General features: G+C 50.2%; 11 protein-coding genes across 11 annotated transcripts; 6 read left to right on the top strand and 5 right to left on the bottom strand.

The window, feature by feature from the left end:
* Positions 1 to 491: 491 nt before the first annotated feature.
* Positions 492 to 2,090, top strand: K460DRAFT_301456 (uncharacterized protein; the record flags this gene model as incomplete). The annotated part of the gene is made up of 3 exons (XM_040929872.1): positions 492 to 934; positions 984 to 1,124; positions 1,183 to 2,090. Coding segments are annotated over exons 1-3 (1,266 nt in total), but the record flags the coding sequence as incomplete, so codon positions are not given.
* Positions 2,091 to 2,526: 436 nt separating this feature from the next.
* On the bottom strand, positions 2,527 to 3,260 carry K460DRAFT_273355 (uncharacterized protein; the record flags this gene model as incomplete). Its single annotated transcript, XM_040927868.1, has 3 exons — positions 2,527 to 2,648; positions 2,714 to 2,920; positions 2,975 to 3,260. 3 exons carry the CDS (start codon positions 3,258 to 3,260, stop codon positions 2,527 to 2,529), a joined length of 615 nt encoding a protein of 204 aa, XP_040792986.1.
* Positions 3,261 to 4,283: 1,023 nt separating this feature from the next.
* Positions 4,284 to 4,838, top strand: K460DRAFT_361219 (uncharacterized protein). Its single transcript, XM_040932414.1, has 2 exons — positions 4,284 to 4,388; positions 4,441 to 4,838. The coding sequence occupies exons 1-2, from the start codon at positions 4,313 to 4,315 to the stop codon at positions 4,728 to 4,730; spliced, it is 366 nt and encodes a 121-aa protein (XP_040792985.1). The 5' UTR covers positions 4,284 to 4,312; the 3' UTR covers positions 4,731 to 4,838.
* A 1,309-nt stretch (positions 4,839 to 6,147) lies between these two features.
* Positions 6,148 to 6,932, top strand: K460DRAFT_269876 (uncharacterized protein; the record flags this gene model as incomplete). Its single annotated transcript, XM_040927609.1, has 4 exons — positions 6,148 to 6,351; positions 6,404 to 6,488; positions 6,548 to 6,754; positions 6,823 to 6,932. 4 exons carry the CDS (start codon positions 6,148 to 6,150, stop codon positions 6,930 to 6,932), a joined length of 606 nt encoding a protein of 201 aa, XP_040792984.1.
* A 995-nt stretch (positions 6,933 to 7,927) lies between these two features.
* K460DRAFT_301447 (uncharacterized protein) lies at positions 7,928 to 8,505 on the top strand (the record flags this gene model as incomplete). Its single annotated transcript, XM_040929871.1, has 1 exon — positions 7,928 to 8,505. One exon carries the CDS (start codon positions 7,928 to 7,930, stop codon positions 8,321 to 8,323), a length of 396 nt encoding a protein of 131 aa, XP_040792983.1. The 3' UTR covers positions 8,324 to 8,505.
* Positions 8,506 to 8,905: 400 nt separating this feature from the next.
* K460DRAFT_327258 (uncharacterized protein) lies at positions 8,906 to 9,920 on the bottom strand (the record flags this gene model as incomplete). Its single annotated transcript, XM_040930659.1, has 5 exons — positions 9,527 to 9,920; positions 9,242 to 9,476; positions 9,118 to 9,140; positions 9,002 to 9,053; positions 8,906 to 8,948 (listed from the first exon to the last, which is right to left on the bottom strand). The coding sequence occupies exons 1-5, from the start codon at positions 9,840 to 9,842 to the stop codon at positions 8,906 to 8,908; spliced, it is 669 nt and encodes a 222-aa protein (XP_040792982.1). The 5' UTR covers positions 9,843 to 9,920.
* An 838-nt stretch (positions 9,921 to 10,758) lies between these two features.
* K460DRAFT_400484 (uncharacterized protein) lies at positions 10,759 to 11,404 on the top strand (the record flags this gene model as incomplete). The annotated part of the gene is made up of 2 exons (XM_040936332.1): positions 10,759 to 11,113; positions 11,169 to 11,404. The coding sequence occupies 2 exons, from the start codon at positions 10,759 to 10,761 to the stop codon at positions 11,402 to 11,404; spliced, it is 591 nt and encodes a 196-aa protein (XP_040792981.1).
* Positions 11,405 to 11,703: 299 nt separating this feature from the next.
* Positions 11,704 to 13,148, bottom strand: K460DRAFT_422869 (uncharacterized protein). Its single transcript, XM_040938187.1, has one exon. The coding sequence runs from the start codon at positions 12,742 to 12,744 to the stop codon at positions 11,860 to 11,862; it is 885 nt and encodes a 294-aa protein (XP_040792980.1). The 5' UTR covers positions 12,745 to 13,148; the 3' UTR covers positions 11,704 to 11,859.
* Positions 13,149 to 14,619: 1,471 nt separating this feature from the next.
* K460DRAFT_327257 (uncharacterized protein) lies at positions 14,620 to 15,945 on the bottom strand. Its single transcript, XM_040930658.1, has 3 exons — positions 15,820 to 15,945; positions 15,650 to 15,761; positions 14,620 to 15,598 (listed from the first exon to the last, which is right to left on the bottom strand). The coding sequence occupies exon 3, from the start codon at positions 15,561 to 15,563 to the stop codon at positions 14,940 to 14,942; it is 624 nt and encodes a 207-aa protein (XP_040792979.1). The 5' UTR covers positions 15,564 to 15,598; positions 15,650 to 15,761; positions 15,820 to 15,945; the 3' UTR covers positions 14,620 to 14,939.
* Positions 15,946 to 17,425: 1,480 nt separating this feature from the next.
* K460DRAFT_273059 (cytochrome P450) lies at positions 17,426 to 19,165 on the top strand (the record flags this gene model as incomplete). The annotated part of the gene is made up of 3 exons (XM_040927849.1): positions 17,426 to 17,807; positions 17,858 to 18,617; positions 18,751 to 19,165. 3 exons carry the CDS (start codon positions 17,426 to 17,428, stop codon positions 19,163 to 19,165), a joined length of 1,557 nt encoding a protein of 518 aa, XP_040792978.1.
* A 604-nt stretch (positions 19,166 to 19,769) lies between these two features.
* On the bottom strand, positions 19,770 to 20,327 carry K460DRAFT_400478 (uncharacterized protein; the record flags this gene model as incomplete). The annotated part of the gene is made up of 2 exons (XM_040936331.1): positions 19,770 to 20,104; positions 20,156 to 20,327. 2 exons carry the CDS (start codon positions 20,325 to 20,327, stop codon positions 19,770 to 19,772), a joined length of 507 nt encoding a protein of 168 aa, XP_040792977.1.
* Between the last annotated feature and the right edge of the window lie 41 nt (positions 20,328 to 20,368).

Below are 20,368 nucleotides of genomic sequence, written 5' to 3'. Positions count from 1 at the left end.
GGCACGAGCGAATAAAGTGCAGTGTCGCCGGGATTCCCTGGCAAGAATGTGCAATGAGGCTGCTGTAGCGTCTTTGGGTTCTCTGCTATATTCGACCCCCAAGTATAGCGACTGCGCCCCGTACGAGTGAGTGGTTGAATCGAGAGAAGAGCTGGCACGTGAGGCGACAATAGACATGAGATCGTGTGCCTGTGTTTGGACTGCAAGATGGTGCGGCGCCAAGCACGATCTTAGTGTGACAGCCTATCTATCCGAACAAGTTATACGGCCGAGGGCAGGGCGTACGATCTGGCGCCCGATGTGGGATCGCCTTTGCGTGGTTGGCCTGCGCCGATGGTGGTTGCAGAGCCAGGGTGCGTGCAGTGGTCCAGGCGGCCCGGCGTATGGCTTGTGTCGTGCGGATTGGCGAATTTGCGGGAGGAAGACGTCGGCCAGCCTCGGGTGGGGTAGTGGAACGTATGTACGTTGTAGTGGTGGAGAGTTGGGAGGGAGGTGTGGTATGCAACTCACGTGACCTCGAAAGATTGACAGGGAAGGACATGGCGAGGCTCGCGTCACCCTGACCCTGGCAGTTGGGAACAGTACCGTCATGTAGGTAGACGGCAGCAAACACGTCGACATCTTCTTGCGACGTATTCTGTCCTCATCCTCATCCTCATCGCCCTCCTCCTCTTGATTGCCCAGTGTGCTGCAGCACCCTCGAGATGCCGCACCGTCATGGCCTCACGCACCCCGTCGCGCTCCGTCTCGCGCTCCGTGAGCTCCAACAGCATACCACCGCGCCGAGCTACTCCCGTCGTTGAGCTCTCGCCCGCCGATAAAGAAAAAGAGGCGCTGATTCGCGCTGCCTGTCTCGATGGCGACGTCAGCACCCTGGTCCAGCTGGCTACGAGCAACTCCGGCCTCGTCAGCGACAGTCTGCGTCGCACAGCTTGTAGGCCTCCCACTCTGCCGCGCTACTACCCAGAGTTGACAATGTCCAGGGCCCCTGTTGCTGGGATGCTCTGACGGCGACGACGACAACTCGAGGAACGTGCCGTCGTGGAAGGACCTACCCCGGCACAAGGACGAGCATCAGGTCGGCCTAGACGTCAACCGCGCCTTCGTATACTACCCGAAGAACGGTATGCCTCCCACACCTACGCGCTCTCGTACCTGATACGCCAATACTGACAGTCGCAGACTCAGAAAAGCAGCTCGACCACCGGAAGGAAGAACTCTCCCATGTCATCCTCGCTGTCCTGCGCCGGCACCCAGCGCTGTGCTACTTCCAGGGCTACCACGACATCGTCCAGGTCTTCCTCCTCGTCCTCGGCCCCCACGATGCGCCCGCTGCAGTCGCCCGTCTCAGCCTCCTCCGCATCCGAGACTTCATGCTCTCGCTGCTCGACCCTGCACTCGCCCAGTTGGAGCTGCTCCGCCCCATCCTCCGCGCTGCCGACCCCGTGCTGTACGACCATCTTCCAAAGAGCCAGCCCTCGTTTGCCCTCGCCGGCACCATAACCCTGTTTGCGCACAACATACAGGACTACAAGGACATCACGAGGCTGTTTGACTTCTTCCTAGCACGACATGCTGTCATGCCGATTTACCTGTTCGCCGCTGTTGTGCTGTCCAAGAGGGAGGAGCTGCTTGAGATTGACAAGGAGGATGAGGATATTTTGTATGTCATGCTGGGTAAGCTCCCTCAGCCCTTTGACGTCGAGTTCCACATCGCCCGGGCCATCGAGCTATACGAACGCCTTCCACCTGCGTCCCTCAACAGTTGGGAATGGTGGAGGATATCATCATCGAGTGTATTAAAGGCGTCAGCTACGAGCGCGAGTCTGCGTCGCTTGACGCTGGAGGATGGAGAGATGTTCTTTGCTCAGCAAGAGAAGGAGGTTCAACGACAGCAAGCCATGCGGCGGGCCGCCAAGCATCTCAAGTATCTTAGGATGCGCCTATGGTACTACCGCCGTTACGGAGCCGTCAGTCTTACAGTATTGGTGGGCGCTTACGCGTTATGGCTGGGTCGGAATGGTGGTCTCGACACCACACGATATTCCTTATTTCTGCCATTGGGCAACTTCTTTAACAGGATTATGGGCGTCTCGGTGTAGAGCTGGCTTAGGCCCTGGTACGTGTGGAGTAACAATGTGAGGGAAAAGTGTTTTTGAATATGCATACCCAGAACAGCATGGCGCTAGCGGTCAGGCAATAGATGGATGAACTTTAATGAATATGGATAAGACATGATGTAACCCCTCCAAGAGTCTCAAGATGTGCATCTCCCTTCGGCAAGGGTATAATGAATGTTCAAGAGAGTTTCTCGTTTCAAGCACGGAGAGAGTGGAAGTGTAAGGTATTATCTTGTCTACTCATATCGGACCACAATTCTATCCATGCGGAGTATGCCCGATCTCTCAATGATCAATCTCTGAATGATCAACCTGCAGGAGACGAGTCCAGCACTGGCTAAAGCAAGCTGACTGCTAATACCAATCAGACCTTTCCCGAGCCTACTACCAAGTACCGTCGCAAGTTTTATCTACCCTGTTCATGCGTAGCATGCGTGGGAAACTTGTCATAATCCAGCGCCTTTGGGTTATGCGTGAATCCAATCCTATTCTCTATTGCCGTATTCTTGCCTTGCGGAACGACGGGTCCTATGCGACATTAGTCCTGTCTATTCTCCTATACTCTTCCATCATAGGACTGGTTTAGCACTGACCGAACTTGGGATGAACAAACACATTCGGCACGAACGGGTCCACCTTGTACTTCTCCAGCCCCTCGGTCAAGCGATCCCAGTTCACGCACTCATGCGCGATACTGCGGTTTCCTGTAGGAAGCGGGGTGTTGTCCAGCCAGCGCAGTGTGAGGGGTGTTTCGTCGGCTTTGCACATTACGCCCTCGATGACCATTTCAAGGCAATGCACTGTATCGTTAACACTGAAGCTCATATTCAAAGTTGAAGCCAGGGTCGACGTACAGTTATGCTCTAGCTGCATCTTCTTCTCATGCTCGGTCATGTTGGGGAAATACCGCTCGGGAAAGTATCCCGTGTAGATTCTCTTCAGGCAGTGCAGTTGGTGCATAAACGCATAGTTTGCGACATAGTTGCCATTTGGTAGTTGCAGGCCTTCGTCTAACCGTCCTAGCTTGTCCATGTAGGCGTATGGCACTTCGGTGAAGAAGTACTGCATGAGCTTTGACCAGCGGGAATCGAGCTCTTCGCTTGGTTCTCCGACCAGTGTGTAATCTGCTGAGGATTCCATGAATTTGAACTTGGTGGGCTCGTAGTGTATGTAATTCCTCAATGGCGCTATATACTATTAGTGATATGGATCGGCATCAGTGGACAGGGCGGTGACTGACAGTCGATTACTGATGCACCGTGCAATCGTTCCTTCTTCCAGTACGTTGATGTTATACTCGATGTTATGCTTACAGTAGCAATTGTGTATACTGTGAGGGAAGCCAGGGCCCCAAGCGTGAAGAGTACACGTCGTTTCAGATGCGAGCCTCTTTTCCGGAGTGTTGAGAAACCGCCTTCGAACAGGAGGTTATCAGACTCATTTTCAGAATGAGAGGATTCGTCATCTGGAATTGAAGTGTATGTAGATTTCTCTCCGGAAACATTCATCGTGAAGTTAACTCAACAAGACAGCAAGCTATTAGTGTGGACTGGTGCGGCGAAAGGTGAGAGTATATGAAGCTCGAAGGTGTACTTCGATACTACGTTGGTGGGGATTGGTGTTTACCTGGTAGGATGTAGCTAATCCACGAGCCAGTAGGGGTTTACGTCTTAGATAGATCTGCCGACATATCTTCGCCGACCTTCGTCGAAGGACTCGGGCCTTGAGTCCCATTGAAGAAAGCTTGTTGTTGATTGGTAGTGCATAAGCATTACGCTACAAGACTACGACGTAACTCAATCTTGCATCATCGTCTGTAAATGGAAGGTCGACACCTTTGATATCGTCCGCCAACTCCAATGGGAAGGTCGGATCCTTTGAGATCGTCCACCGTCTCACCATGATGCTAAGGTGTCCCATGACTTCCATAGTTCGGCAGCACCGGAGACACTTTGCAATCCTTCCTGCAGCTACCAGTCCGGGGGAAGAATCCTGTATTTCATGCAAAGGTGACGACAGATTGCGCATCTCAAGTTCCATGAAACTAGGCGGGGTCAGTGTTGGTAGTGCTGGTTTGGTTATAAAGTCACTGTTAAACCTTCAACAGATTATTCGATTCTCGCAGGCATTCACACACCAAGTTTAACTTTACATCATCTCACTCGTCCGAATCGGCCCACGAAGTCAACAAAATGCATTTCAAACAAATCGCCATCGTCGCTCCCCTGCTTTTCGTCGGCATCTATGCTGCTCCTACTCCAGTGACTGGTAAGAGGAGTTCAAAGGACAAGTCTCGTTTCTCATAGCTAATGTGAAATAGAAGGCAAGCGGGATGCTGAACTTGTTTCTGACAATATCTGGACCCGCGATGCCGAACTTGAATCCGACAACATCTGGACTAAGAAACGCGATGCCGAGCTCGAGTCTGACAACATTTGGACTAAGAAGCGGGAGGCGGAGCTAGATGCCGACAACATCTGGACTAAGAAGCGGGATGCGGAGCTCGAGTCTGACAACATCTGGACTCGCGATACAGAGCTTGATTCCGACAACATCTGGACCAAGAAGAGGGATGCTGAGTTGGACGCTGACAACATTTGGACCAAGTAAGCGCGTTGTTGCTGACTCCGGAGTGGAGTAGAATAAGTTTGGTCATGCGTGCCTCTTATCGGTCGTATCAAAGCAAATGGGGCAACTTGGTCCTCATTAAGTGGGTAGCTAGCTCCACGAAGCGTAGTCTATACGTTCGTGCAGAATTCACAATCGTTACTGTGGTCAGATCCTGATTCGAATGCTTTGTATACGTGATCAGGCTTCCCGCGAAGATCGTGTACTCGGGTCCGTACATAATGGCGCCTTGAATCCATCCAATAAAGTAGAAGACTTAGATGAAAGTTCTTCCAATCGGAGTGCTTCCTGCAGTGTGATGTTAAGATGATCGAGGATTGATTGCCACGCAGTCTGACTATCTGTGCGAGTAGGCACACATGACTTCCTTCTCCAGCATAGTGCGTGTACGGTTTCATTGCCACTTGATAGATTAATCATTAGGCTTCCAGCGGTTTCGTGGTCCTAGCAGTAGTTAGCATTGCAGAGGTGGGGCTATGATGAATTCAGAGACGCACTTGTGTCTTACCCCACTAGAACGCGCTCGATGAATGGCCGCAGAGAATTGAAGAGATGATCAACTTGTAACAAATCCAGTAGGAATGGGGGTTTTGTCGTGTAGAGGATGTATTCTGCGTCCGCGGTTCGGTAGCGCGGGACTTACGGGCTCGTGCCCGTGGACAGGATTCCACCCTAGTGCAAAACAGGAAAGTACTTGTGAAGCTTGATCCCGGAGGATTCTGAACCCCAGCTTATCGGCACCTCCACCCTCGGCCTACTGCACGTCAACGCATACACGGGTGAGCAGTAGGTCGTCTTGCTGTTGCTCAACCAGTTGGACAGGGCTGCTTCTACTATCAATGAGGTCATTGTAGATTCCACCTACCACTTCTAGGTACCCTGTTCTGTGTCATCACCCGTCGCAATTGCCGTAGGTGTGTTCCCCGACTTCACCTACTAGCTCCTCCAGCACAAATCCTCTTGCGCGCAATTATCTCTGCGACCTCACCTATAGTCATTACGTGCAAACGTCTTTCATTGCTGATTTCTGCTGTCTTCTGCATGGACCAGTATGGAGAAGTCGAGGTACTCACGTTATAGTCCTATCCCGGAAGATGAACCTTCTCAGTCATCTCAACATGATGAACTACTCCACGTTGAGAGAACATCACCATGGGCCAGGCGTGTTCAGTCTTTGAGGAGTAAACTCCTTATCGCCCTTGGCCTTAGTTTCCTCGTCTTGCTCTACTCGGCGATTCTCATAACGATTGTGTCGATGTGGTGGAGGAACGAAAGGTTACATGGTGCTGCAGTTGTTGATAGTAAGTGCACCGTGGAAGAACGTGTCGATTTGTGGATTGACGATTCCCTTTTAGCCCCGCTTCGGAGCTTCGTGCACTACGAGCCGACCATGCTCAAGATGGGAGAGGAGTCTAAAGACTATGAGTTAATGGGCAAGCCAAGTGATGAGTTAGATAGTGCCTGGGAAAACCTCATGCAAGACTTCTTCACAGAAGTCCCATACTCGTACGTGGCGAAGGTCGGCCGGTTACAGGAGGGCATTCCCGCCGAAGGAGGAGGCTTTCTTGCCACTTACTCATTCATGCATCAAATACATTGTCTGGTGAGTTTGAGTGGCAGCCTTATATCTTGCAACATTTTGCTAATGGATCAAGAAACGTCTCCATCATTCATATTGGCCTGACCGCTACTTTCCGAACACGACTGAACAGGAGAGAGTTAACTTGCAAGAACACAATTGTAAGTTTGTTGTGTATATGGACTGCAGTGTATCCCAACTAAATCCTACATCATCACAGTGCACTGTCTGCAAATGCTTCTGAAAGCTGTCATGTGCAAGGCAGACACTAACCCAGAAACACTACGTTGGGTAGACGAGAGTAAATTCCCACTTGGGAATCGCACGTCGCCACACGAATGTGTCAACTGGGGACTTCTAATGGAGGGTATGAGGCAAAGCCGTGTCGACCCTTTCAAACCTGGAGTACTAATCCATCCTAAATTCGGTAAGCTTCACCGCTGAATCTGCAGCCCTAGCGCTACCAAGCCGAAACTTCTAACATGAGCACAACAGGGCCAGTAGTACCAAATGGTAGACATTCCGTCATAAGTGAGCAAGAGCGTCACAGATTTGTGATAAATGGAACGACTATACTCATTCCGGAGTCGGATAGGGAGGTATGAAAATGTGCTGATTAGCATATATCATTTACGGATTGGAACTTGCTACCGAGGGTTAAATCGTCACTCAGCGCCAGGTCTTCAGTGTCGGGCAAGCCCGCACCGTCATACTCAGCCCGCCCAACCAAGTCAACTCAACCAAGTCAACGAAGTCAAGAGCTTCTACCCTACCTAATAATATCGCATGCCCAGAAATCTCTTCTACTGGAAAATTGTAATATGCTCAGACACCATTGGCTAAGATTGTCATCCTTCATCAATCCGTCGTACACGGCATCATACATTTTTCTCACTGAAGCTCAATGCTCTACTGACCTGCAGAGCAATCAGCCACAAGCACGCGACCAAATCGTTCATCGGCAATGCGCGCTAGCCGACCTTTTCCGCTGTAGACGTCACGAGAGCTGAGCATGTAGCAAAGCCAAGCCTTCAAATCTCAGCCAGCCATGTCGACACGAGGACGCCCGGTCGTAACGCTTATGCACCAGCGTTACCTTTTGAAGTAGTTTTTTGATCTATTCTTGGAGCCGGAATAGGCTCGGAATCACTCCGATTGGGCCACCCACCAGCATGGCTATGCATAAGCTTACCTACGTCTCCACACTAGAATCACGCTTACACCCTGAACAGCTTTTGCATTATGGGGAGATTGTCTCGTATACCACGTTATCGTAGCAATTTGGGCGGTATCCTTGAGCCAGCTAGCAATTTCAAGGCGGTGCTGAACCCGAAGGCGGCTGAAGTGGCTGCTCACAACACGAGTCGGAATGGCCTCAAGGGGCAGTGTTGAGAGACAGCAGAGACATCGGAGCCCTGAGAATGTTCATCTGAAAAGTGTGGAAGTCATTGTATAAAGAGAGCTGCCACTTTGACGAAAAAACAGACCATCAACATCCATCACAACACTTCAATCATCAATCCAATCTTCACTACCACTTTCAACCTATCTCATCCAATAGCAATAACTTCTTATTCTTACCACCATCAAACCTAGCAAAATGAAGTTCACCATCGCCGCTGCAGCTACCACTCTCGCTCTTGCCACGGGCATCAGCGCCCTCCCTGCCCCCGCTTCCCAAATCACCATTCGCATCTTCAACGACCAAAGCGGTGCGAACGCCGAAGCCACCGTACCCGTCGACAACGTTCCGCGCAACGTGGTTGACCTCTTCCGCAGCACTGCCATTGACAGCGCAGGCAACATCTTCGGCACCTCGGCTCAGCTCACCAAGTTCTCGGATACCAGCAAGTGTACCCTGGTCAATGTCAATGTGAGGGATTGGAAGATTGAGCTAGACGGACGCGCCAAGAACTTTGTGGATCTAGATGGAGATAAAACCAAGGCGGTGCCGATCTGGCTTGGTGGTTTCACCTTCCAGTGCTCTCAGGCTTAGAGGATAGGGTCAGTCAGGATCTGGGGGCAGATTGGTGTTGCTTTGAATTTTGTCACTCATTCATAATTGCATTGCAAACTTTCGCATTGTAGGGGTTTGGTAGCGCTTGAGATTTTGTTCGGAGTTATACTTTTCACGCGGTATTTGCACTAGACTAGACATATTTAATTCAGTTACCCCTGGTTTACCTTTCTTCGCCTACGTTAAAGATCTCGAGGACGTGAAGCGAATCTCTAATTAAGTGTGCTAGCTACAGTGCCTATGTAACGGTAAATTCCGTTATTTAGGTACTAGTTGAAGCTTTTCCCTTATGCAACTGCCTGCAGCTGTAACAAGAGTAAAGATTGTTTGTTTATATACTTTTTGCAAGGATCCGTCATGATTAGAAAGACTCAAGCGCGAATATTAGGCATGGCAATTTAAGTTAGGGTTAGTAAAGCTCTAGGTTCATTGAGCTAATACATGCTTATTTTTATAAGACAGAGACATGAACAACTAGGTCTTTTCGATTTATATGATTTTATTCCAAATCGACGTCATCTTTGCAAGCGTGTTGTGGGAGAGATGCTCCCTCGCGCTCTGTTACGTCGCAACCTGTAAAAACACCACTAGTACAGCGGCATACCTACATAGCTGATTAGCTTCATTCCAAATCTTTGAAAGAAGAGTTCGACTTACGCGGCAGTTGCCCCTAAAGTTTCGAAGGGTTTTGCGACAGTTGTGAAGGATACTAAGCAAAGGAAGAAGACCAGAAAGGTTGTAATAATCGCCAAGCGATACGTGGTCTTATCAACAAAAGCCAAGATCCAAAGAGGAACTATAAGCATAATCAGTCCCAATGTGGTGTTGATCATGTTGACGAATAGGTCGATGCGCTGCTCCGAAGAGTAGTGAATATTTTCGTCTTGTATCTTTGACGGCTTTCGCCATAAGCGCGCAAGTCGAAAACGAGGGGATACCTCCAAAAGCCGCCGTAATGGTGTTTTGTTTCTTGATACCACGGAGAAAAGATCATGACGTGAGTTAATGTAGGCCGCCTCGTCTGGGTGTATAGCATTCTTGTGGTTGTGGAACCAATTCGACACGCTGTTGATGTCCTTTCGAGCGACTCTGGGCCGTGCGCGAAGCTCAGAGTATTGCAAGACTAGTTCGTCTAAAACGGTTGAGACTGGAGCAGAGCAATGCTGCTCAAAAGGTGCTTACTGAATGATCGTAGCTTCCGATCGATCTCCCGTATAAGCGCTAGTCGCGCTTCTGAGGTTTCTTCTCGGAATGAGCCATTGTGAATATCTTCTGCCGCTGGGTCTGACAGTAGATCTTCTAAGACTTGAAGTTGTGCCTCGAGTTCGCAAAGTTCATCCTGAAGAGCGAGGAGAATTCGAACACTCAAGTTACCAAAGCGACGTAATAAAAAGAAGTCATGGTCGGAGTCGACAAATTCGCAGAACCCGCGGTAGCCTACATATTTCCACGGTCGTCTCTCAGCTGTCTGGCCGAGTGATGCTGTGGTGGTATACATATATTATCGGATTAATATGTCACGAGGACTACGCAGCCCGCAATGAAGAATTTATATAAACCTCAGAGAATAGTTGAGAGTATCGAAATACGATGCATCTCAGTCAAATTTTGTTGGAAAGAGCAAGCTTTATTGGCGGAGTCGCGAAGGCGACTCGTTAATAATGATGTGTTGGCATGCGGCACAGCCTCGGGGCTGTGAACTTTGACCGGTGCCTCAGCCACACTACCTTCAGGCTACTTATCAAAGTTCTCCGTCCGAATAATTTTTCTGATTTCTGATAGCAGCACAGCAGCTGAATATTATGTCTTTGTACGAACTTGTGGAACGACCCAAACTCACAGGCGTCGGGAAGTGTGGCGGTTACGTGCCGTACAGCTCTGGTGGAGAGGTGACCAAAAGCGGGAAGCTGACCATTACCGAAGCAGAACTACGCCCCCCAATATTTAAAACGTCTAAGATAGGTGGTGCGAAGCAGATTATATCACGGAAATCAACCCTTATCAATGTCAATCCTAATCCTAACCTCGCCCAAGGCTTTGGAGTCATTACAGCCGATGAAGGGACCAGTGTAGAGCAAGCGCCGGCCGCAAAACATTCTTCAATTCACATGTCGAGAACGCAACCCGGATGGAACAGGTTTTGGGGCACTATCCTAGTTCAACATGCCTGGGATTGGAGAGATGCCTCTGACAGCTTCTATAGCGACCTGTGCAAGGCGTGCCACGATTCCGACGAAAAGTGCTAGAGCACAGAACCAAGATTCCTAGGCGCTGGCTGTTCTTATAAAGAATTTGCTTGCCAACGCTGTACAAACGAAGGACTGGAATGTCACAGAGTTATAGCGTATCAGCGATTTTACCCAAAGGGCACTGTCCTCGATGGCGCATCCATATCCAAACTTCGCCGACTGACTATGAAACATAGTCAAGCAGCGGGAACGCCACGGGAGATCCCCGATGCCGCATTCATCACCGCCTACCATGCCCCGACACTTCATCTAGGCGTAACCGAGCAAACACACCCTAAAGACGACAACAAAGGTTACGTTGATTGGAAACAGGTAGCAAATTTGAAGACGGCGGATCGGGCTATGAGCGTGCTTCGCAAGATCCCGATGTTGGCCCACACTCGGACGCGATACAACGACACAGACTCTGAAGTTCTCACCCATTCAAGAACTTATTCTATAAGTTTCGGGCCAGCAAAGAATCTAGAAGGAACTGCACGTCATGATAGTTTCAGTGACGAAAGTTCGCGTATCAAAGATGGTAAGTAGCTACTAGGCCGGTATGACCGTGCTCACATGGCTAACGCTATTTTCAGGCAGATGTAGTCAGGTGACTTCAAGTTACGATATGCACCAAGAAGTGGAAGCTTTTCATTCTTACACTGGCTGGGTGAGGTTTTCGGTTGCTGGCATCATGCCAGACACCGCAACCTGTAAATACCAGCTAAGTTCGGTGGCATCGGAAGAGCAGAGAGCTTTACCAGACAAGTTTCTATCATTCTGGTTTCCAGAGTCATGTCTGAGGCCTTTAGATGAAGCGTCGAAAGTGTAGTGTAACTATGATAGACACAGCGAGTCTGTAGCATTCGGTTATGGGGTTGTTTGACTACCGAACTCGGCCCTTCGAGGTGTTGAATTGTTTTACGAAGAAAGCATTGGTTCTGTTTGTGTCTTGGATAAATTATATACCACACTGAGATAATTCATCCGTTGCAATTCTTTCCCGCATTTCGGCTCACAGTCATATGATACTAGTGATTGCGGGAATGCACCATAGGTCGGAGACGTGCACTGACTTCGGTATTACATTCTAAACTCGGGTGGCGCTAAGGAGGAGGTAACGCGTCACGACAGGTCACTCAGTCGGCATGTCTCTACATATCTGGATCTAATTTGAGGCGGAGATAATTAGGTGATGTATTTCGTGCTCTTAGAATACCCTAACATACTACTTGAGGGCATTTAGAACTCCGGATTTTATTGTCATGTACCGTTGTGGAAGATATGCTAGCCCTCTTCTTCACATGCTAGGCCATTGGACTTGCACACGAGCTCGTCGTGCTTAGCCATGGGCGGATCAATGCCCCCTTGCTTGCAGTGCGCTTGCCCTGGGCCATCAATCTTGCAGTCGCCGGGTGTGGTGCACTTCTTCTCGATAGTGTAGATATGGTCGTCCCCACACTTCATCAGGATGTACGCGTTGGTGTCGCACGTACGCTCTCCGGATGTGCAGGGTTCGAGAGCCATTGGAGGGAAGAAACGCGGACGGCAGTATGCATCTCCCTTTTGCTGTTCGCACCTTCCTGTCTTGTAGCAGACTTCCTTGCTGATCCACCTGTGCTCTACATCGCATTCCTCTATGGTGATGCCATTGCAGCGCTTTGAACCGGTGGTGACACATGTCTCTGGAATATGTCCTCGAGGAGACACAGGTCGAGTGCTCGAGCACACGGCTTGTCCATCGTGCTCTATGCATGATCCTGGTGTCTGGCACACCTTCTCCATGACCCATTGATGTTTCTTGCTGCATTTCTCGATACCTTTCCCGTCCCCGTGGGTGATGCAGCGCTGCTGATCAACGTCGTGGCACATCTCAGGCGCAGGGATACTCTCAGATCGCTTTGTAGGAGTCACTGGACCAGGAATGCTCGTTGGCTGAGAGGAAAGGCATCCGACCCGATCGTGGGTACCGGTTTTGCTGATCGTGCAGACCTGATGCTTGGTGCACGCTTGCATGAGCTTGAACTGTCCCTGCGCGTTGCATTCTTCCAGGTCGTTCTTGTGGCATCGCTGGGCACCCTCGCGGCATAATCCGTCTGGGGGAGGTATGGTGAAGGACACGATGACCGGCACAGTCGCCACGAGGAGCGATATGAACTTGAGGAGGCGCATTGTAGTGGTTGAGTAATCTTAGTTGTAGCTTGGAGTGAGAGTAGTAGAGGATAGAAGGTTGAGAGTAGGTAGATAGTGTTTATATATACGAAAGAGGGGCAATGCGGTGAGTGAGAGACTGGTGGCCGTGCACGTACTTGGAAGGAGTTGATATGAGATGAGAGAGTATCATTAGCTACGTATGTGTTGGAGGTGAAAGTCGATCGCGGAGGGATAGGTAATTACAGTAGGAAAAAAGGCATAGCAACAATGCGAATCTTCCTTTGTATGCTTCTACGGTATCGGTATAAGCTACGCGTGGAAGAGCCCCAAAACCCTGCACATGTGTGAGCCTGTACGATTCTCTTCAGAGAACCTTTCTGATTCATTTCCGAGTGATTAGTCTGAATAGAAACGGCTTAATCTTTCACCACCGTCCCTGTCGAGGTCCGTACGCAAATCACCCTTTGAATTAAGTCGCAAACCCACCTTCAAGATTAGCCATGGAAGGAACGCGTCGCAAGACTAACACGCCATGCCTTCATCTACGAGATGTCTAGTCTATCCAGATCAGGTAGTTCCGCTGCGGTGAAAGAGGTGTTGGTACACTTTGCGTAAGAAGCCGACATTTCTTTTGGTAGCGAGTCACACTACTTTCTTCGTACTTCTCACTGTGCTAAACGCTCTCCACACGACAGATCAATCACGATGCACATCCTCATATTGCTCGGTATCCTCTTCGGCCTACCTCTATGGGCTCATGTCGAACCCTTCTTGTCTAGCTCCGGAATACCACAAGTGCAGGGCTGCGACAAAGCTTGCTATGACGCATACCACTATCTTATGGGTGTATGTCCAAAACCCAATTTAAACCTGGCAAGACCATTGACAACTATAGGGGGATGGCGATAGTACGAAGTGGATCCACAAGACTGCTTCCCACCAGTATAGCGCAGATACTGTTTGCGCCGCCGCCGAGCTGTGCAATAGTTGTGCCTTCTGCGACCTCCAGCAGCCCGCCCACGAAGCTGCTCTCAACAAAAAAGCCAACCTCGAAGCGCGTCAGAGAGCAAACTCTACCACTACCGTAAGCTGCATGGACTGCCAGGACTCTCTCGCTACATGTCGCCGCCATCACAACCCCCATGCTGACGAAGCACCGCATACGCAATTGAAAGGCTGTGCGACAAAGGGCGGTCACTTGCAATACACGTCCTGCCAAAATGCTGGACGTACATCGAGCAACGAAGAAGACTTCAACTGCGAGCTGGAGGTTTGTGTCAATGGCCCAATGCATTGTCGCGCAGGCGGACAATGCGAGCGCCGAACATGCAAAGACCTAGTCGCACGCACGCAGCGAGTACCTCTCGGTCAAGCGCCCGAGTGCAAAGACTGCGTCAAGCGGTGGGTAGAATGCATACACAACACCTGTTTTCCGCCCACACTTGATTGCTTGGCTACTACGGATTGCACAAACCCCGAGTCGGCACCGGACTCTATCTGCGTCAAACGCTGTTGGTCTGAGACACCACGTCACTGCCACGCTGGTCGATCTTGTGCGCATCTAGAGTATTCATATACTGACATCGACTACGTCACGCATCCAATGTCCCCGGCACAAGAGCGTCTGATGCAGCTACCTCAAGAATGTAATCAATTCCGCGACACGTGCTTGCAGACATGCAACCTGGGCAAATTGCATAGCAAATGCGAGAAGAAGTGTGGGAAAACGCACAGGAAGAGTCCAACAGGAAGGCAGTTGTGTAGGGACGATTGTAGAGAGCAGACGTGCTATCAGGAGTGCAGGGATAAGACGTGTTGTTTGGGGCCGCAGCAGTGTCAAAGTGGTGGTGAGGCATCTCGGTGTTTCGGTACTGTAAATCTAGACTGTGGGAAGTGGGCGTCCGACCCAGATAGGTCAGGCTGATGATCTCTTATATTTGTTACACCTAGCTCTGCTGTGGAAGATAAACTGACCTGGTACATCATGTATTGTTATTGTAAGTCTGCAGTCAGCAGAATTCATGTGCTGGGTGAAGACCTTTATCTGCTCCCTAACGCCATACCTATCTCTTGTGATCTTACACCATACATCGGCAGGTATGTGGTGTGTTCCATGTCTATCACATGGCTCCTGCGTGACACCCTCATAGCAAAGAGCACCGTGAAGGCTTTGGCAGCACATACACTATCCAGCGCCAGGACACTCGTAGACCTTAGGGTTTGGGCTTAGGCCCAGCTTCCGAGTCGTACCCAGTCTCGTCCTTGGGCTTTTCCATCAGCTCGGTGCTGTAGATGCGCTTGTAGTCCTGCTCATTCCAGCCTTGTTGTTGGGCCAAAGTGCTCAAGCTGAGCCCCCTCGAACGTGTCTTCTTGATGGGGTCTGCTGCAGTAGCACCAACACCATAATTCAGTGGGACCACACCTTGGCCGGGCGGCGGGAAAGGTGTAGACGTTGACGGGGGTGAGGCCACAGTGGCTCCCGTGATTGTATCAGTGGCGTTGGAATCTGTAGACATATTTGAAGAGACGGATTCTTGTTGTGCACGCTTGAGTGCTGTTTCGTAGTTCGCCGAGCTCGTGCGGACAACGCCTGGTCGGCGGTAGGCCTTCTGCGCCTCGGTAGTGCCGTCTTCACTTGTACCGTATTGGTTGCGCCCGCTGGTACCTCCATACGACAACGAGTCAGGAGCTGCCGAATCGGTCTGGGCAATGCTGTTGTGTGTGAGGGCGGCCTCGGCCTCTGAGCGTGTGTTGGGTGTCAGGCCAGAAGGTGTGATGGGTCCGAAAGCGCCAAAGGAGCCATCAGACGGCGGGAGGAGGTTCGACTGGTCGCTCATGGTGGACTCGGTGACGAAATTCGAGAGGTTTAGAACTACATCAGTTGTGTCAGTAGGGGCTTTCGTGCTGGAGATTGAAAGCATACGGGAAGGTGCCAGGCACGTGAAATCTGGAGCTTCAACAGAGAATCTGGGCGAGAGATTGGCGGTGCTAGCAAGCCTGTTGTTTGGTCGTTTATTTCGTAGGATGAGATTTCCCTGTTATCTCTCGTTAGGTACAAACTTGCAGGGAATGTGCGTTAGTGGGCAATCGTACCTTTTCCAGGTTTCCTGTAAAGTTGTTGCGTTGTACTAGAGGCTCGTAGTTCCAGAACAAATGTCTTGATCTTGAAATTGGTGATATTGAACGTGATCTCGCAACACCTCTCGCTTTAATGGACAGGCGGAGTGGTATGATGGCATGGCTTGGCGAGTGACGTCGATGCCCTTCCAGGCCAGGGTCCAGCTTGTGGGGCGGCTAGTCCCCACTAGGCAACTTGACATGCTGCTCCTGCGGCGACGGCTTCGATCTAGATGAGCAGCCAGGGCTTGCAGCAAGGGCTTGTGCCCACCGCTGATATCTCTCTCGCGACAGAGATGCCTGAGTGGTGGAATGGGTACCCGAGTGCAGGAGAGGCTCATGCGGGGAAGGGAAAATGTGCTTTGTATCTTACTTGCGCCTCTGGCTTTGTGCGAAGCGAGGATGATGCTGATGCAGGTCACGACTGTGTAGCAGAGTCGTCTTTGAGCGCCTTTTGTCTTCTCTGTTCTTAGCCAGAGTCCCGTTGCTGAAGACTTAGATAGATTGAGAAGTTTAGATTCGAGCTTGCACAAGCACACGCTGCTCATTCACCTAAATTAGCATTCTCCCACCGTCATCCGTGTTCGAGGCCACCCGACCGCACACGTATGACGCACTGCGCGGAGTGGCTATTTCAGTTGTGATAAGATCGACAGGCCACAACGACAAACTACACGAGTCCGACCCGTGCGTCCAATGTCTCGAAGCATGCTAGTGGCTAGTCTTGAAAACTGTCGTGGCCGCATTGAGCAGGTCCGTTCCATTGTTGAGTGCTCCAGGAAGCTCAGTAACTGTTGCTGCGTTGGGGATTGTATGTTGCAGTCTACGATACTAATCTCACATAGCCAGACTGGTTGTCACTCTTGGTTTTCGTTAATACCCATACGTAGCATCTGCATGATGTTGCTCCCAACAGACTAAGCGATGCATGGGTGAAGTTTACGGGGCTTGCGGCGCGGCACGCCGCCAAAGGCAGAAAAGATGTGCGAGAAGCGGGCCTGTAAGCAGACCCAGACCTCTCAGCAGATTGTGGGAAAATATGTGTAAACTCTAAACAGCACGATAGCTAATCCCATAAAAGGGAGCAGGCATATTTTTGAATTCAAGCTCAAAAGAAGGTGCCCTCTCGACAGGGGCTAATGTCTCCACAAATGAGCCATGAAGCTTCAAAAACCTTTTTCACAGCTGTAGGGTCCCATTCGCAAGCAACTCAACGGAAGACGCTATGATGGACATGCTCACCCGCCAGTCGCTTCGTCATCCAGGCAACGCCTTACTGCGCAGATAACGCTCATGGAATCTCAGATACAATCAACGGGCCGCGCAATAGTCTCGACAAGTTCAGAGTAACTGTTGAAGAGTTCCTCTATTGGATCAATCGCACATCGCTTCGTTGGTATCCCTGTATCGCCTGGAGACCTAATCATGTAAGACAACGCCCCAGCCTATAAGCACTAAAATCAGACCTCGACAACGCTCCAAGTAACGGCTTCTCTTTAATAATCTCTTTACTTACTAAAAGTGGCATTTACCCTTTTACCTCACTTGTAGCATGTTCTAGCAAAAAGATGTAGTCACAATCATGCTTGAATATCTGCTCATTTTGGCGGCGTTGTACTTCGTATGGAGCCTCATCTGCCTGGAGTGCAATTACAGGCGCGCGACGTCCATGGGCATCCCTCTTGTACGACTGCCCGTAGATTCTCTGAACATTCCCTATACAGTTATCGAGCCGCACCTCTTCAAATTTCTCGACCTCCTGCCTCCTTTCTTGCTGCCAGAATTCGTTCGGTACATGCGACGTGGCTGGTTCTTCATCGACAAGGCCGACTCCCATCTGCGCTATGGGCCCATATTCGCGTGCGTAACCCCTCGTGGCATTCACATACAGGTGTGCGACTCAGAGGCCATTCACGATATCTTTACACGGCGTTTAGACTTTGTGCGTCCGACCGAGAGTTACAGTAAGGATTGGTGTCGTCTATCCGCAATGTGTGGACTAAATAAGTCGTAGAGCTTCTTGAGGTGTATGGCCCTTGTATCTCCACGGCAAGCCTGTCCGAATGGCCCCGACACAGAAAGGTCTTGGCTGCGCCGTTCAACGAGAGTGTGATGAAGTTTGTCTGGAATGAGTCTCTTAAGCAAACGAGGCAGATGATTGTGTCGTGGACTACTCCCGAAAACGCCACTGACGGCATCTTTAGCGTTGCCAAAGATACTCGCACTCTGTCCTTGAATGTTCTTGCAGCTGCTGGATTCCGACGTTCCTTTAACTTCCGGTCTTCGCGCGCTGGGAAAGCAGACACTGACTCGACGTCTTCTTATCGCAATGTACTATCGACGGTGCTCGACAATATCATTATTCTTATGTTGATCCCGCACCGCTACCTATCTCTTCCAATCTTCCCAAAGTCGTTACAGCGCATTGGTAAAGCAGCGACTGAATATAAGACTCATATTGAGCAGATGTTCGAGGAGGAAATGACAGCCTTCAAGCAAGGTACACAGGGTGCAGGAGGTCTCATGACATCGTTTGTCAGAGCCTTGAACACCCATGAAGCCAGTCTTGAAGGACCCAAACAGTCATGGGGCCTATCAATGGACGATATTTACGGGAATATCTTCGTTATAAACTTCGCCGGGCACGACACTACTGCAAACACTCTTGCGTTTAGTTTATTTCTTCTCGCAACGGAACCTAAAGTGCAGGAATGGGTAACCGAGGAGCTGCGCGCAGTAGCACTCGATGAAGCTGACTGGAAGTACGGCCGCATGTTTCCGTGATTGATCCGCTGTCGCGCTGTCCTCGTATGTGCCCATCCGCCTCTTCTACTTCTCGCTAACTTCGCAGCAGCTTGAGACACTCCGACTCTTTCCGCCCATCATGTCACTTCCAAAGCATACTAGCTCCGCACCTCAGCGTCGTCTCCAGGTTGGCGACCGCTCGATTCTCATCCCAGCGAACACGAATACTAGCCCGAGCATTCTTGCAGTCCATACACACCCTCAGCACTGGTCTAACCAACTCGAATGGCGACCTTTACGATGGATCACAGTGAATAATAATCACGAAGAGTCCCTCATAACGCCGCCACGAGACACATATTTCCCCTGGTCTGATGGACCGCAAAACTGTCCTGGTGTCAAATTCTCGCAGGTCGAATTTGCTGCTGTGCTGGCGTTACTCATGCGCAACCACCAGTTGACCATTGTGAGGCAGAGTGGCGAGACTGAGCAACAAGCTCGCAGGCGGGTTCTAGCGGTGGTCAATGATTGTGACATGCAGATTCTGTTGCGAATGCGCGATGCGGATAGAGGTTAAGATGTGAACCACGATCGTAGGTCGTGCTTACTGTGTGTGATTAGGTGCTGAAGTCGAGACAAACAAGTCAAAGGAAACAAATATAGTAGTTCAGTGTTATTGTAGAAGACGATAGTGGTCCGAAGGTAAGCGTAGCAACTTCTGTTGTTACTAGATTACGTCATTCTTGAAGCAGCAATCACGTGAATGTTAGCTACCTTGCGAATTTGTATTGACCTTAAACCCTAAGATCTTGTCCGTTATATACAATCTCGTTCCATGGGTTATAGAGCTTACGTAGAATGCGTAAAGGTTATATATTACGCTCTTGAATATATCGTAAAAAGCTATTTCCACTGTTAGGATGGATTGGTGTAGTAGAGTGAGATGTAAATATCACAAGTAACAGAAACAGTGTAGCAGTCCAGCATAATATCAGCAATGCTCTGTATTCTATTCTTGAAAACTTGCAAAGAAACCGTCTATCAGTTGGCAGTTGGCTGTTCACGCCTTGAAATTCAAAAAAGAGCGAATCTTGACTAAGAAAAGAAAGTGCTTGCGCGTAATTGTACTATCCTCTTCCTGCAGACCCTCCATCCCAGCGAGCCAGGTAAACTTATAATGCTCACTTCTCTGTGCACTTCTCAAACTTGCCATTGGTCCTTCCTGCATGAGACCACACTCCAATGAATGTGGCCACGTCAGAATCAACGTCATGCTGGTAGACGACACGGGCGCCACTGGTTGGCGTGCCGCCCGTGAATACCGTCTTGTCGTCATAGTTGAGGGGGAAGTGATCAATGTTGGTCTGGCCCTTGTAGTCCTCCAGGCCAGGAATACTCTCCGGGTTGGTAAAGTACTCTGGGTATTTGCTGTTTCCTGCCTTGTTGTTGCCATTGTCGCGGAGTTCGAGTGCATACTCGGTGCTTCTCTTGATGTAGTCGGCGGAGAACTTTCGGGCTGCGATTGATTAGCGCACCATTTGTGAACATCCAGGATCAGTGCACATACTCGTGGGCTTTGTCTGGCTAGTCTTGCATTCCCAGTCGTTGGGTGGAAATCCATGGATCGTGGAAGGCAGTTTGGTTGGAGGTGACCTAACGGCAAGGTCTGTCGGGGTCGGAGCAGCTGACACCGCGGTGGCGACCGTGAGGACGTAGAAGAAGAGGCTGGTAAGCTGCATTTTGGAGAAGTGATAGAAGTGATAGAAGTGATAGAAGTGAT

Source organism: Cucurbitaria berberidis, assembly GCF_010015615.1.
Source record: "Cucurbitaria berberidis CBS 394.84 unplaced genomic scaffold K460scaffold_1, whole genome shotgun sequence".
NCBI classification, from domain to species: domain Eukaryota; kingdom Fungi; phylum Ascomycota; class Dothideomycetes; order Pleosporales; family Cucurbitariaceae; genus Cucurbitaria; species Cucurbitaria berberidis.
This window is presented reverse-complemented; position numbering and strand designations above follow the sequence as displayed.